This window comes from Desmodus rotundus, chromosome X (genome assembly GCF_022682495.2).
Source record: "Desmodus rotundus isolate HL8 chromosome X, HLdesRot8A.1, whole genome shotgun sequence".
NCBI classification, from domain to species: Eukaryota; Metazoa; Chordata; class Mammalia; order Chiroptera; family Phyllostomidae; genus Desmodus; species Desmodus rotundus.
Window position 1 is genome coordinate 8,094,948 of NC_071400.1, and position 15,322 is coordinate 8,110,269.

The 15,322-nt window shown below is 52.3% G+C and overlaps 2 protein-coding genes across 3 annotated transcripts; one reads left to right on the plus strand and one right to left on the minus strand.

The window, feature by feature from the left end:
- Positions 1-1,166: 1,166 nt before the first annotated feature.
- Positions 1,167-7,315, plus strand: FOXO4 (forkhead box O4). Of its 2 annotated transcripts, XM_053917419.2 has the most exons (4): positions 1,167-2,013; positions 2,155-2,295; positions 5,726-6,806; positions 7,131-7,315. In XM_053917419.2, the coding sequence occupies exons 1-4, from the start codon at positions 1,768-1,770 to the stop codon at positions 7,136-7,138; spliced, it is 1,476 nt and encodes a 491-aa protein (XP_053773394.1). In that variant the 5' UTR covers positions 1,167-1,767; the 3' UTR covers positions 7,139-7,315. The 2 variants fall into 2 exon arrangements, with proteins under 2 accessions (XP_053773394.1, XP_053773393.1); XM_053917418.2 differs by having other exon boundaries at positions 1,169-2,295.
- Positions 7,316-11,348: 4,033 nt separating this feature from the next.
- LOC128779971 (cytokine receptor common subunit gamma-like) lies at positions 11,349-15,322 on the minus strand. The gene is made up of 8 exons (XM_053917243.2): positions 15,074-15,322; positions 14,724-14,877; positions 14,318-14,499; positions 13,973-14,112; positions 13,174-13,336; positions 12,507-12,621; positions 12,196-12,265; positions 11,349-11,850 (listed from the first exon to the last, which is right to left on the minus strand). Exons 1-8 carry the CDS (start codon positions 15,201-15,203, stop codon positions 11,686-11,688), a joined length of 1,119 nt encoding a protein of 372 aa, XP_053773218.1. The 5' UTR covers positions 15,204-15,322; the 3' UTR covers positions 11,349-11,685.

Below are 15,322 nucleotides of genomic sequence, written 5' to 3' on the forward strand. Positions count from 1 at the left end.
TCACATATAAGTGGTATGGTCCTAGTTCTCCCTCCTAGCTGTGTGACTCTGGGCAAGTCATTAAGTCTCTTAGCATTAGGGTATTCAACTATAAAGTGAGGACAATCGTGGTACATATGTCAGAGGGTTGATTTGAGGAGTTAAATGAGTTCATGTGTACTAAAGCGGTCGCCACAGGGCCTGGCACATAATTAGCGTTCCATACATTTTAGCTGTTATCAGGAAGGTTTCTTAGAAAAAATAACTTTGTTGGCAGGAACAAACACAGTGTAGTGGGGGAAAGATTGATGATGGCACGAGGTCTGATTAAGATGATACTGTAGTTTAATCCAGTGATAAATAAGGTCTTGAAAAGGGATTTGGATGTGGGAAGCCGAGGGACTGACAAGGTAAGCGGTTAAGTCTAGCTTGGGAGACTGGGTAGATCAGTATAACCATTTACCAAATTCAGAGATAAGGGTGACCAGAGGATAGGAATGTGGGTACAGAAGCAGATAAATGAGTTCAGTTTGGGACCTACTGAATGAGAAGTGAAGCCACCGAATATGGGAACTTGGGGGGATGTCAATATTTACGGGGAGGCCAGAAGAGCCAGTGGAGCAAGCTAATTGGTCAGCGACCACGGTCAGTGTGAACTGAGTAGGGGGATCAGGAGGAGTGGGGGAGACCCTATCGCCAGCTAACCACTTGTTTACGTTACACAAGCCCGCCACCCAACTCCTCAACAGGCTTACAGCCTGTTTCCTAGTTAGTTCTTTGCTTCTTGCTTCTCGTAGAGACTGAATTTTTTTCCCTTTTGCCCTCTCTTAACTGAAAGAAGGAAAAGTCTAGCATCTCTCAACACAGCCACCTAGGTGACTCGGAATCACAGGAAAGGGGGTGGGAAGCGGGGTGGGGGAGAAGCAGGGGAAAAAATTTCAAGGGATGAAAGAGTCCGCAACAACTTCTGATAAAGTTCCACCTCCCGATATCCTGCCACGCCGCTCTCCAGCCGCCCTTATCGGGCTCCTGGCCGCGAAGCAGGGCGGGAAATGCAGTCCTCAAGCCTAAGCAGGGTGGCAAGATTGGAAAACTCGGTTTCCCAACTGACTCTCTAGGCGCGTGCGCAGATGGCTGCCTCGGCGAGTGGTAAACAGAGACGTCAGGCGGGGCTGCAGCTCGTGCAAAACAAAAGGGAAACCCGGGGGGCGGGGGGTGGGGGGGTTGGTAGGGGAATTGGTTCTGGAATAAGAGAGGTTGGGGCCGAGGGGACGTGGACCCTCTTAGGAGTGGAAGGAACAGAAGAGACGGAGGAGGGGGAGTCAGGGGAGGGGCAAGTGACGCGGGGGAGCGGGGCGTGGGGGAGGGCAGTGATTAGGGTGGAGGAAATTTGGGAGGAGTGTCCGGGGGGCAGCAACTTAAAAGGGGGTGGGAACAACTACGGAGACGTTCGCTGATGGGAGCGCAATGTATGAGGGGTTACGGTGCCTCAGGTTTTAAAAGAGCAGGAAGCTGAGTGAGAGCTTGGAGAAGAAGTGACTTCGCGGAGGTTACAGGTGGTGTCTCGGGGCTCTGAGGCTGCACGCTGTAGTCGCGAAGAGAATCGGAGTTGTGTGGAAGGGAGAGGCAGCTTGGGTTAGGGTTAGGGTACGGGGGCGAGGGGGAAGTTGGAGACTTTCTGAGGACTGGAAGGAATGTGCCTCCTGGCCCTGGGTGCTTCCCCCCTGGGGGGCGGCATCGTGAGGGACTTTGGCAGGCTTTGAACGCTTGAGAGGTCCAGCTCCACGTATGGATCCTGGGAGTGAGAATTCAGCCACAGAGGCTACAGCGATCATAGACCTCGATTCCGACTTCGAACCCCAGAGCCGTCCCCGCTCCTGCACCTGGCCGCTTCCCGGACAAGAGCTTGCTACTCAGCAGTCCGAGCCGTCCGAGCCGTCCGAGCCGTCCGAGCCGTCCGAGCCGTCCGAGCCGTCCGAGCCGTCCGAGCCGTCCGAGGTGGATCCAGACCCAGACCCAGGTCTGGGAAACAAGGTACCCACGGAGGGGCACTCAGAGCCAATCCTGTTGCCCTCCCGGCTCCCAGAACCGGCAGGGGGCCCCCAGCCCGGGGTCCTGGGGGCTGTTACAGGTCCTCGGAAGGGAGGCTCCCGCCGGAATGCCTGGGGAAATCAGTCATATGCAGAGCTCATCAGCCAGGCCATTGAAAGCGCCCCAGAGAAGCGACTGACACTCGCCCAGATCTATGAGTGGATGGTCCGCACTGTGCCCTACTTCAAGGACAAGGGCGACAGCAACAGCTCAGCAGGATGGAAGGTAACTCTGACCCCCTTACCTCTGACCCAATACCATCTGTCCCTGGCCCCCCCCCCACCTTCTTACTGCTATTCTGGGACCCCCTTTATACCCAGCCCACCCCAGAGGTCCAGAGGTCCACCTTCAATAGTCAATTAGACAAACATGTACTTAGGACATAGTATATGCCACGCTCAGTGCTTGATGCTGGAGGATCACAGATGAATAAGACACTGTCCTGGCCCTGGAGAAAATTGAATTCTCTGCTCTCTGCTCAACACTCCCAGCGCAAGTGTTGGCTTGGGCTGCCCCAAACACTTATTCCCACAGAGAAGCCTTTATCCTATGCACTGCAGGAGCTGTGTGGGTTCTCCACATAAACCTAGCCTTCCCTCCACCTCTACCTCCCACCTCAACACCTTTTCTCCCATTCCTGTGGGATTACTTGGATTCCCTGCTTGCCTCCCAATACCCCAGGGTAGAAGTTCTGTTCTAGAGCTCCTCTACCCAAGAAGAGAGAGTGGACTCTGCAAAAGGTAAAAAGAATGATATTCATGCGGTAAGGTAGGTGACCTAACCCACTAAGGAGAAAAAAAAGCGGTCATGATCTGATACCTGCCTCAGTTTACCTGATAATGCCAAGAAACCCTCCCTAGAAAGGGACTATCCAAGTTTGGGGGGAAAGTTGAGGAATATTAGTCATGAATAAAACAAAGAAAACACAAGGTTGGGCGTCCCTTCAGCTTTCCATGAAGAAACTGTGAGGAAGGATCTCGTTAGATGCTCAGAAAACTTGTCTTGAGAAGTATGGGGCTCTAACCATGAAATCGAGGCACTTCAACCCCTATCCATATCTTGGACGTCCATAGGCAGTGAGGTCAGTATACAAGGAAGTACAGACGGTTTAAACAGGAGAGGGTCTTCTAGGTATAAGAGATGGAGGGATCAGATCTGCAGTAGCCCTAGGGGTTGGGTAGAGCAGAGAACGGGACAGCTGACTGAGACCCTTGGCACTATTTCTGGGTAGACTGCCACACCACAGTCGCAGCTCATAAAGCGCTCCCCTCCTTGGACCCAGCCTACACAGCTGTTTTTCTTTTCCCTTAGGTTTGGTTTTCCCGGGTAGAAGAAATAACCTTGAGTTGTTAGTTATGCTGTGGGAGTGCAGTCTCTCCTTGTACTTGACACTAGCCCCGGGCTTTTCAGTTTACAAAGTGGTTTTTATTTTTATTTTTTTTTATTAATCTTCACAGCAATTCTGAGATTGCACATTTTACATATTAGAGAACTAAGGTTTAGAAAGGTTAGGAAATTCACCTAATCTCCGTAGAATGACGACTTGAACTCAGGTCTAACTATAAACCATATGTGTTGCTGCTAGCCCACGCTGTCAAATTCTCTCCATGGGAATTATGGCAAAGCCAGATCACACTGAGGCTGGGGCCTCCAGGCTCTCCCCCCACAGTCTCCACCCCCACCCTACTCCAAGGGGACCTCATGCCTGAACTGGCTTAACTGGTCACTTGCCAAGGTTACTACCACCCCACCAGGGGGCGGCACCCACTTAGAACAAGAAAGCTTAGTTTAGGTGGCTTGGGCAGCAATTAACAGTCATCCCCCTTCGAACAGGTAAGAAGAATTACAGGCTCCTAGAGAGCTCACCTCTCTAGGTAGGCAACTGTACTGTGGACTAATTCCAAAATCTAAAGAAGAGGGGATGAAGAATTGGGCCTCATGGGGACTGAGTAGTAGGGAAAGGATGGATCTTCTCAGTACACCCCAGAGTTAGAGGATGAAAAGGGGGGAAAGTCATGGTGCCAGGAGTCACTGTGGTTCTCAGTTACTAAGAGCCCAGAGCTCAGTTACTAAGGCTGGATGGACACGTGTGGTTCCTTGAAGGACCAGTCGAAGTGCCATTACTGTAAGGTCCCAGGAAGACAAGTTCTTTAGCTAGAAAGAACTACTTAAGCATCTTTCTCCAGGCAAAGGATCTCCATACCTAGAGGGGTCAGAAACGCTTGAAGTGATTTCTCACTATCCAGAGTCTGAGCCTCCTAGTTGCTCCAAGCCCTTCTGGACTTTGCCTGTGTTTCTAAACACTAAAGAGCTCCATGTGAGGTCAAATGGCCCTAAGGTTGTGGAGCTCTTATACACAAATTCCTGAGGAGAAGTCGGTGAAAGGCGGTAGGAAAGAGAAGGGAGTTGGAGGGCACAAAAGGATGGCTTAACCCGCCTGGGGCAACCAGTGGAATGAAACTGCTCTGGGGACTCAAGAGTCTGCCCATCTCCATTCCATGGACCTCTGGGCAAAATACTTATCTCTAGAAGAATATCAGCTGCGAAAGAGAAAGCGGAGAGAGAAAGGGAGAACTTATAGCTTCTAATACCCAAGGCACTCAAAAGCCAACAGAGACTCAAAGGGAACTTTGCCATCACCTGGGGCCCACCCCAGCAATAAGGCAAGAAATAATTGATTCTGTACCGGGAGCCTGACTAGTACTGTGAGCTTGGTACTCTGAGGAGGGGCAGTACTGGGGGGGTGGGGCACTGCCTGACTAGACGATAGGATCTGTGTCCTGGGCACTTATACTTTATGAGAGTAATTCTGTAAAACTGTAAAGAACACAAGAAATTTGGCTGCAGAAGTCAAGCAACCACTTTCTAAAAAAGAGGAGACTTAAGCTTGGGCTGGCAAAACCAGTAGAATTTAGAGAGGGGAGCTCCTTCCCAGAACAGGGAGGAAGGGAGGGAGGAATGTGCCTTGTGTATCTGAGGCACAGTGAGGAGCCTGGCCCAAATGTGGTTGAGGGTGTGTGTCCGCAAATTGGGAGAAATCAGAACAAAAGGCTTCTTCGAATCCTCTGGAGAGCTGGGGCCCAAATGCCCCGTGGGGAGTGGAGCGCCAGCTGCACAGAAGGTTCCAGCCCCTCAGCATGTTCAGAGAACTGGCTCAGGACAGGGTGGGTCAGTCCTGAGCTGGTGTTGCGCCACTGTCCTGTAAACTCCACCCAAGGCAGCACTCAAGGAAAGGGGTGGAGCTGTGGAATGCTCTTTCCCATCAGAGCCTAGTTCTTGCTGAACCAGGAGTGCGGCGTCCTGATACCCACCCCCCACCAGCCCCAAACAGCCCCCCAGAGACTTGGGAGGAGTTTAATGCTATGAGCTTTTCCAGGGTGGGTGCCCTGCCCTCTGCAGTAGGTTGTTATTCAGGTTGTCTCTGGTGCCCCTGCGCGGGCTTGAATAGCTTGTCTTCTGGGTGGGAACTATGTGTGTGGTCTCCTCCCCAACCTCCTGCCCTACCTTTGCCTTTTCTCCCCCTGTATTGGACTAGCTCTGCGTCTCCAGGAATGCCACAGTTGTGCCCCAGCCTCCCTTTAGACTGGACTGTGGCCCACCGACCCCCTGCTATCCACCACTCATGCCCCCTTTCTGTTGCCTCTGCCCTCTCCAGAACTCGATCCGCCACAACCTGTCCCTGCACAGCAAGTTCATCAAGGTCCACAACGAGGCTACTGGCAAGAGCTCTTGGTGGATGCTGAACCCTGACGGGGGCAAAAGTGGCAAGGCGCCCCGCCGCCGGGCAACCTCCATGGATAGCAGCAACAAGCTGCTCCGGGGCCGCAGCAAGGCGCCCAAGAAGAAACTAGCTGTGCTGCCAGCTCCACCTGAAGGTGCCACTCCGAAGAGCCCTGTTGGCCACTTCGCCAAGTGGTCAGGCAGCCCTTGCTCTCGAAACCGCGAGGAAGCCGATATGTGGACCACCTTCCGTCCACGAAGCAGTTCAAATGCTAGCAGTGTCAGCACCCGGCTCTCCCCACTGAGGCCTGAGTCTGAGGTGCTGGCAGCGGCGGCCGCCGCGGCTGCGGCGGTGGAGGAAATGCCAGCCTCAGTCAGCAGCTTTGCAGGGGGTGTCCCTCCCCCACTAAAGGAAAATCTGGAGCTGTTAGATGGGCTCAATCTAACATCTTCCCATTCCCTGCTCTCTCAGAGTAGTCTGTCTGGCTTCTCTTTGCAGCATCCTAGGGCTCCGGGCCCCTTGCATACCTATAGCACCTCCCTCTTCAGCCCAGCAGAGGGATCACTGTCAGCAGAAGGGTGCTTCTCAAGCTCCCAGTCCCTGGAGGCCCTGCTTACCTCTGACACACCACCCCTCCCTGCTGATGTTCTCATGACCCAGGTAGATCCCATTCTGTCCCAGGCTCCCACACTTCTGTTATTGGGGGGTGTGCCTTCCTCCAGTAACATAGCCACAGGAGTCGGCCTGTGTCCCAAGCCCCCAGAGGCTCCAGGCCCCAGTGGTCTGGTTCTCCCACTTCCAATGGTAGCACCACCTCCAGTCATGGCGGCGGCTCCCGTCCCCAAGAGCCCGGAGACTCCTGTGCCTGCACCCTCTACTGAAGCTACAAGCCAACCCAGAATGCCTCAGGATCTAGATCTTGACATGTATCTGGAGAACCTGGAGTGTGACATGGATAACATCATCAGTGACCTCATGGATGGGGACGGGGGACTGGACTTCAACTTCGAGCCAGGTACTGCACCCCTAATCACCATAGCATCTCACAGCTTAGGCCCACTCCTGGGTGCCCAGCTACTTCTACAGTCTGAGTGAGGGGGAGACTTGGAACAAGGGGGTAGGTGGAGCTCCCCGGGAATTGGAAGGAGGATGTTGTGTGAGAATGGCAGTTTCCAGATAGGACCTCCAAGCCCCTCAGCAGTGCCCATCCCTACCGGGTAACACAGGAAAGGCGGGAGAGGGGCTGTCTCTGTTTTCCTGGGCATGGGCCTTGGTGGTGGGACGTGGTCATGCCCCAGAGTGAGCCTCTTACCTTGTCCTCCATTTCTTCTTTCCACAGATCCCTGAGCCATGGCTGGAAGCTTTGTCCCCTGCCTCAGAGGTGGATCCAGGGGTGCTCATATCCACTTTTTACCCCTGACCTCACCCTGGGAATTTGGGATCCTACTTTAGAGCTAGGATGGGGTCTATTCATACAGGTGTCCAGGAATTTATAAAGATAAAGCTGCCCCATATAGGAGCTGTGGGGGGAGGGAAAAGAAGGGGGTTTATTCTCACTGTGCCAATTAGGGGGTAAGGCCCCCTCTCAGGAGCCCTCCTGGGCTCCCCTATTCCCACCCCCTAGGTTTTGTAGCAGGGGCAAGCAATGCTATTGGAAATGTGAAGTCACCAGTGGCCTTACCTCTGCCTTTGGGAGCAGGATTTTTTGTAGCATCTTATCTGAGCTGGTCCAGGCTAGGTTGAGCCTGGGGTTTGTATGCAGTGGCCTCTTAGGCCAGTGGTGGGGGGTGGGGGTGGGGTAGTGGGGACCTGGAAGGGCCAAGGTCTGAGCACTGGAGTGGCTCACCAGGCTAAATGACCCTTGGAGATCACAGAAAGGCTTTTTATAAACTTTTAAGAACTATAAACACAAATATAGAGATTTTTAATAGTGGCAAGGTGCTAGTGATGGAGAGAATGCTTTTTTTTTTTTTCTTTCTGAAGGCTTTGTCATAGTGACATGTTGCAAACACTACAGACATCACTGGGGGAAACCTGGGGAATGAGGCAGGGTCAGGAGAGCAGCAGTAGGAATCAATCCTGAGTGAGGGGATGCACTCCTATGTGGCCCAGGTCTAGAACAATGTTGGTGCAGAACTAGCTCAGAGTTTCCCTAATGAAAAAGCTAAGCCAGGCTCCCACCTTCAGCCACCTTGTGCCTAGGAGTGTGTGGTATTAGGATGCAGCCACACTCTCCCTTGACCCGCTGTGGGTTAGTGCGGCAGTGGGGGAGCACATTGAAGGCCTGGAATTAGTTTGTGGCCTGGGAAGGGGTGGGAGGGGGAAGAGAAGGAGGGAAGGATTTAGGATGGTAAAGTTAGGCACAGAGACCTCCCTGTTCAAGGCCCCTGACAGCTGTCCCTGCCCTTCTTCCCCCTTGCCTGGCTACAGGGGTTATGTGGAAGTGTGTGTGGCGGCGGGCAGGGGGAGGGGCAGGACAGAGAAGGGGGAGCTGGTGAGCTTGGCTGAGGGTCTGGGAAATGAGCCGGGATGGAGGGGAATGTGGATCAGGTTTACTAGCACCTGCCAGGGAGGCCATCTGGGGCTCCTCCACCCCAGCCCCCAAAGCAGCCCCTCCCCCCGTCCCCTTTGCATTGTCCCCTCCCCCACCCCTGCTGTGGGTTCCCATCATTTCCTGTGTCAGTGCCTGGCCTATCCAGATTGTATCATGTGCTAGATTTGAGTGGGGTAGTGTGTCAAATCAATAAATGAATAAATTCAATAAATGCCTATAACCAGCTCTGGTTTCTGCTGCCTTGCTGCCCACGGACAAGGGGGAGGGAGGGAGAAAGGCAAAGTTTTGGTGGGAGGGACTGCCCAGAGACTGAGAGGTGGGGGTGGGGGAATTTCAGCAGGGGCAGAAGGTGGGGGTAGGAGGAGGGAAGTGGCCCGTCAGCCACCTAACCCAAGCACGAGTAGGCAGGCTTTGATAGGACTCCTTTGGTGGTTTGGCTAGAAAAGACCCCACCCCCCTACTCTGTCCCTCTGTCCCTCAAAGGCTCATTGTACTAAGCTTCCCATTCTTTCCTTACCCCCACCCATGTGCATGCCCCAGCCCTCTCCCGCTACTCCTATCCACCCTCAGAGCCTCCAGGGTGCCCAAGACATACTTAGGCCTCCCTGCAACTACTGGGAGAAGGGCCCTCTTGAAAAAGGAACCTCACATTAAGTTCCAGTAATTTCATACCTAGTATTGCTGCTCTCACTTGGTCACTTTATTTGGTTTTCGTTTCTGCTTTGGAGTGGGAGTTTTAAAGCTTACCCTGAGCTTCTGGCCTGCGCCCTTACGAGTGGTCTTGGTTCCACCTTTTTTGGCCTGGAAAAGGAAAGGGTCAGTCAGATAAAGAGGTTCATGGAAGGAAGCTTTCTACAAACTAGGGCCAAAGGCAGGACAACAGAGGTGAAAGGCAGGTCTTGGGCATGGATGTTGAATTTGGAAAGGGAATTTATCCCAGAGGACCATGGTGGAGGAGTCTGGTTGGCTGGTGGGAAAAAGGGGTGCTGGGACAGACTAGATTTGGGGAGTCTTACTGCCAGGCTCCTAGCAGATTCGGCTTTAGCGAGTTTCTTGGCTTGTTTGAGTGCAAGCATTTTCAGTCGGCTTCTCTCCATTAAGGCACATTGTAAGCGCAAGGCCTCTAGAAACCAGGAAAAGGCGCCCCACGTCTGAGGACTAGTGACCTTACCCACCCATCGTGTCCCTCCCATTGTTGAAATGATCATTTGGAGCAACCCGGCCTAAAGTTAGTCTGAAGAGTGATCTGAAGATGTGTAAGCTTCAACAGAAAAGGAAGAAGGGAAAGATGGAAATGATGGGGTGGTGATAGGGAGAAGATGGGGGGAGCAGTGAATGACACACAATGCACCTGGTTTGAGCTAAGCATCCCTCCTAAAGTGGGCCTAGACCCTATTCCCCTTTTCCTAGGCTCCTGTGATCCCCCTTGCTGTATGACAGCACTCCCACCCTATATTCTCCATCACCAGCTATATATAGAACTCTCCGTGTTCCCCCTTTCTCTGCCATGCTCCTTACCGACTACTGCATGTTCTGGATTCTTCAGGAGAGGTACAAAGGCTAGGAAGGCATTCGCACGTGGGGTTCCTGTGAATACAGCAGTATGCTATCCCCAGCCCATTACCTAGTCTCCACCCTTACAAAGCCCAAGATTTCAGGATCCTACCACTCAACACTAACTTGAGCTGGTTTACCTCATTTCCTCCCCTCAGATCCATCCCTAGGATCAAGGGCGGGGGGGGGGGGGGGGGCGGGGACATGGTATGGTGAGCCTGACTTATTGCTGACTTAATGTCTCAGGCACTGCCCCTTCTTAGGCTGACTAGACATGGTCGATTAGACCTGGTTGAGGGTGCCCTATTTTAAGGACAAAATCCACAATCCCACCTGAGGGCCTTGCTCTATCTCTGGGGAATGCTTCCAACCCTCTACCTGGTTTCCCGCGTATCACCCTACAGACATAGTAGGTGTTTCGAGCTGTAAGGTATTTGTTGGCATAGTCTCCAGGCTTCTTCATCAGGAAAAACAACTTCATTGTTCCTGCTGTATCACACAAATCGATGGAGCCTGGAGGGAGGCCACAGGGGTAATTGGGGCAGCTGAGGAAGGAAAGGGGGGGCAAAAGGGGCCAGGGATCCTATCCAGAAGGGGATTCAAGGAGCTCTGTTCTTGCCAGCAGGAGGCCTTGGGGGCCAGAGATGACCCTCCTGCTTCTGACCCTTGGCCATTAGACCCCTCCCCAAACTCCTCACCTCTTTTAGACAACCCCAGTTTTCTGCGGACGTAATACAGCAGGTGGTAGACAGCACAATTGGTATTGGCAATAAAAATCTGATTATCTGAGAAGAGATGGAATGGGGCATATGACTCTTCCCTGGTTATACTGTCCCTGTGATCACCACTGCCCTCAAACCTTCCCAGCCCTACACATGGACTCCAGTTTCTCCATAATGACCCTCACCTCCATGTTTGATGTAGATGAACATGCTGTCAAGATGTTACTCTTCAGAAAGGGCCTGATGAGTCATGAAGGAGGGTGTTCTGGAGACCTTGGGAAATCCATGGGGTTGGGGGATTGAAGAGGCAGGTGGATTACATGCCGTGGGAAGCGCAGGCCAGGGAAGACAGGAGAGAGCTATGGGCAGTTGTAGATAACCCTCATCGCTAGGGGGTGGGGCCTGAGGTTGCTGTGGAGGGATTATGAGGTCAGAAGTGGGGGGCGGGGGTAGAACTTGGAATAATGATGAGAAGAACCTGGGTGAGGTCTGTAGAAGATGCATTGGGAACAGGGGCAACATGGTAAATCTAACTCTAAAATGGGCCCCGGAAGGATGCCTTAGAGAAAAGTTAAGTTCCTGGAATTGTGCTTTTTTTCTAGTTAATTTGTGGCACTACTGCTTCCACAGCAACAGTCCAGTACTCCTCTTCCCTACTCTCAGCACCATGCCCCCCATTCTTACTGTACCTCATGTTTCCCCTGCACCAACAACAGACATTCTTGATTATTATCAACAGAAACTTTATTTCTCATTGATTTGGGAACAACTGAAGGGTAAATGGAAAAACGGAAGGAGCAGGGAGGGAGGGAGGATTCTGTGAAGAGGAAGGACTGGATTGAGGGAGATGAGAAACATGTACAGGGCAAAGGGGCAATTCTTAAGGAGGAGAATATTGAATGAGGGGACAGTTATAGGGGGTACAAAATTCAAAGTCAGCCACAGTGGGGCTAGAGGAGAATTGGGTCCAAGCTGGTTGGATAAGGGGAAGTTAGTACAATTTAGGGCTCTGCGACCCTGGAGTTCTGCCAGGGTATCAGGGCTCAGGTTTCAGGTTTCAAGGTTTAACATGGGGGAGCCCAGTAGGGGCTATGCTGGCTGCAGGGGGAGCCCCCGGGGCCTTCCCCGAGAGCCCCTCCTTTGGGGGGAATCTCACTGACGTGGCAGAGCCGTTCGCTGTAGTCTGGCTGCAAGCTCTCCGCCAGTCCCTTAGACACACCACTCCAGGCCTAAAGACAGATATCTCCAGGTCAGGGGTCAATAAGGGGCAGGAAACAAAAGACCCAGGCTCTGTGCCAAGGGAGTGCTCACTCCCTCTTCACCACTGTGATTATGGAAGGGACACAAAGACCCCTGGGCTCCCAATACCACTGTTTGATCTGCCTCAACCGATCTATACTCAGCTCTTCCGTAGGTCTCTCTCCATCTCCCCTCTACCCCACAACTGGTTGGCCACATACTGACAGTTAGTAGGGGGGGGGGCCTCCTCCCCTTTGCCCAACCCCTACACTCTGTCATCCTGCAGGAATTCGGCAGTGGACAGACTGCAAGTCCCCCTATGACCATGTTCTCACCAAAAAGTTGCCATGGTATTCCGTAACCAGATCCTCTAGGCTCTTGAGGTGAGGAATTCGTGGCATCACTCTGGGGTAGGGGGAGAAAAAGGAAGCAAGAGCACATTGGCGGCGCTCTTTTATTACCCTTTTTTCCCCAGTTCTTCCATGTGGAATAAAGAGACTCCGTGCTCTCTGTGCCTGCAGCTTCCTTCCCTTCCTACATCCACTTGGGATGACACCCCTCATTCCTTACTGACCTGTAATCATGAACCTCCTCTACTATTCCCAGCCACCCCTGCCTCTTTTTTCTGGGATTCCCGAAGTCTCACCTTTCCAGCCAGCAGTACACACAGATGAGGCTAATACCAATGAGGCTAATAATAATCAGTCCCATGGAGCCAAGGGGGATGATCACGGCTTCCACTTGAAACCACGGCGGGGGCTCTATGGAGAAGAGGAAAGGAAAAGAGCCCTAGTGCTTTTCATGCCCCTACAACACACCAACATTGGTAGAGCCCCAGCTAGGTGCCCGGGACTATGCTAAACACTTTTCCATGTACTTAATCCTCACAACTCCTGATGGGGGGACCAATTAGTATCTCCATTTTACAGATGAGGAAGGACAATCAAGGAGGTTAGTGATGTGCCCAAGATCAAAGAGGCAGTAAATGGCAGAGGCAGGTTTATACCTCAGATGTGGCTGGTCCAAAGCCATCTTCACCATGCTGCTGCCTTCCTGGGAATGCTGTAGGGGTGACTTATACATTCTATCTTCCTTTTGAGGACTCCTTGGCCTTCTTCTCAACCCATCCCCCTACTGTAACAACTCAGTGACCCAACCCTACACAGAAAAACCCTGCTTCCTGGGGGTTGGGGTGGACCAGTGAGGGGAGATGGGCCATCAAATTTGGGAGCTTAGGGATAGGGAGGTAGAGCAAAAGACAGTGGTGCTAGAAAGGCTGGGGTGCTGGGCTCATGGGTTGCAGTCCATTTTACCTTTTGAAGTATGGCCGCCCCACTGGATCGGTTGGCTCCATTCACTCCAACGCTGAGCACTTCCACAGAGTGGGTTATAGCGGCTCCGAACACGAAACGTGTAGAGTTTCTGTGCGTCCACACTAGGCAGAAAGAAGCTTTGTCTGTGGTCCACAGATTGTTCCTTGGGGAGAGAAAGGGTGAGGGAAAGATGGATGTCCATAAAAGAAGGAAGAATTAAAATGGCTGCCCCTCCCCCAACATCATCTTCTGGCTCTTCCCTCCTCTCTTGACTACTCAAGCTACACAGCTCCCTCAACTAACTAGAATCTAATCCTTCTCTCCAGGTCTTCCCCCCTCCCCCAATTAAAAAAAATGATTTCATTTATTTACTTTTAGACAGAGGGGGAGGGAGGGAGAAAGAAAGGGAGAGAAACATCAATGTGTGGTTGCCCCTTGCATGCCCCCTACTGGGCACCTGGCCCTCAACCCAAGCATGCACCCTGATTGGGAATCGAACTGGCAACTCTTTGGTTCACAGGTCGGCGTTCAGTCCATTGAGCCACACCAGCCAGTGGCTCCAGATCTCCTTAAAGGCTTCTTTTGGTTTACTTGTCTGACTGGTGTTGGGAAGACTATAGGTAGGGAAACCCTAATGAAAACTCACTTAAGGAAAGAGTTGGAGAAAGGCAGGGGTGGGCAGAGGAACCGGAAGGCAGAGAACAGGAGCTTGGAATCAAGCTTTCCTGTTGGGCTGATTGAATCCTTTATCCCCACCTGCTTGGTCTTAACTGATACATTTCTATCCCCAGTCACTCACAGTCCAGCTGTGGTCCCGGTCACTCCGGTACTGCACCATGTGCTCCAAACAGTGGTCCAAGTATCTGTTGCTCCAGTTCAGCTGCAGCTGGGATTCACTCAGCTTTTGAACAGTTAGGTTTTCCGGAGCCCAGGGAATCACTGGAGATATGTGTGTGTGAGTGGTCATTCCCCTGACCTAGATAAGTCAGGATCCTGAAGGTAGTGCTCCTGATCCCTCTTCCCTTCCTCACCCCAAACCCTCACCTCCTGTTTTCTGCCCAGGTACCCTAATGGTGTAAGAACACAGCTCTGTATACTTCAATGCCCCACAATCCCTGGGCTCTTGAGCCCCCTGTCAAATTACCCAGATCCTGCAGTTTTAGCGTCTGTATGGTCTGCCTCTTAGGTTTTCGTGGGTCCTGGAGCTGGACAACAAATGTTTCGTAGAGATGGATCTCCTTTTTTTGCAACCAACAGCCAGAAGTGATCTCTGAAGAGTATAGATAGTGGCCACACTCTTGGGCTTTGTCTTTAGAGTTCTTGTACCTAGAGAAGGATTAGAAGGAAGAGGAATGCTGGGGTAAACTTGGGTGCTACAGACATCCACAGCCCAGCCTCATCTCCTCTGAACTAACTTATGACTTACCCCATAAGAAAATATTGGAGTGCCTGGAATGCTGGCCACCCTCTTTCTTGAGTCCCATGCAGTCTCTCACATCCAGCCCGCCTCCTCTTCCACCCCTGTACTATCCCCTCTTCCTTTCTCATACCAATAGCGCAGCGTCAGGTTGTTGGGCTGGGGCTCAGAGCTGCTATTCCAAGTGCAATTCATATACTCGACATTGAATACAAAACACTGAACCTCTGGGAGGGGAAGGGTGGACAAATCGAAGATTCCAGGAGGTGTAGAGGTCAGGGAGAAATCTAGGTTGGGGAGAAAATGAAGTGGGGGAGGGGGAGAGGAGAAATGATGGTCAGAAGAAGCAGCAGCATGAGGCAGGGAACCCTTCCCCCGCCCTCCCTCCAGTACTTTTAAATTCTGCCTATATCCAGTAGCAGGTTCCAGATTTCTGTATGGCCCCTTCCCACAACCTCCCTTATCCCCAAGCCCTTCCAGTACCAGGTTTCCCTCCAGCTGTGATGCTTTCATTCCCATTAGTCGGTGTGAGGAACTCTGTGGTGTGCCCCACACCCAGCAGAGGCAGCTGCAGGAACAAGAGGAATCTGAGTGGCAGTGGTCTCTTCAACATGGCGCTCTTGCTCTTCGTTCCCTGCGTGTACTGTGTCAGGAACCTGGGCCCCTCACCCACTACCCCTCCTCACCCAGACATTTCCTTCTGTCATAGCTTCCGGTGGAAAGAACCTTAGA

Bases quoted from the DNA above. Each gene is read 5' to 3' on its own strand.
- LOC128779971 (XM_053917243.2), bottom strand. From the start codon at position 15,203: ATGTTGAAGAGACCACTGCCACTCAGATTCCTCTTGTTCCTGCAGCTG. The intron at 14,500-14,723 runs GTATGAGAAAGG...ATCCTTCTCTAG, and splicing joins AACCTGACGCTGCGCTATTG to GTACAAGAACTCTAAAGACA. The intron at 14,113-14,317 runs GTAATTTGACAG...ACATATCTCCAG, and splicing joins GCTAAAACTGCAGGATCTGG to TGATTCCCTGGGCTCCGGAA.
- FOXO4 (XM_053917418.2), top strand. From the start codon at position 1,768: ATGGATCCTGGGAGTGAGAATTCAGCCACAGAGGCTACAGCGATCATA. The intron at 2,296-5,725 runs GTAACTCTGACC...TGCCCTCTCCAG, and splicing joins ACAGCTCAGCAGGATGGAAG to AACTCGATCCGCCACAACCT.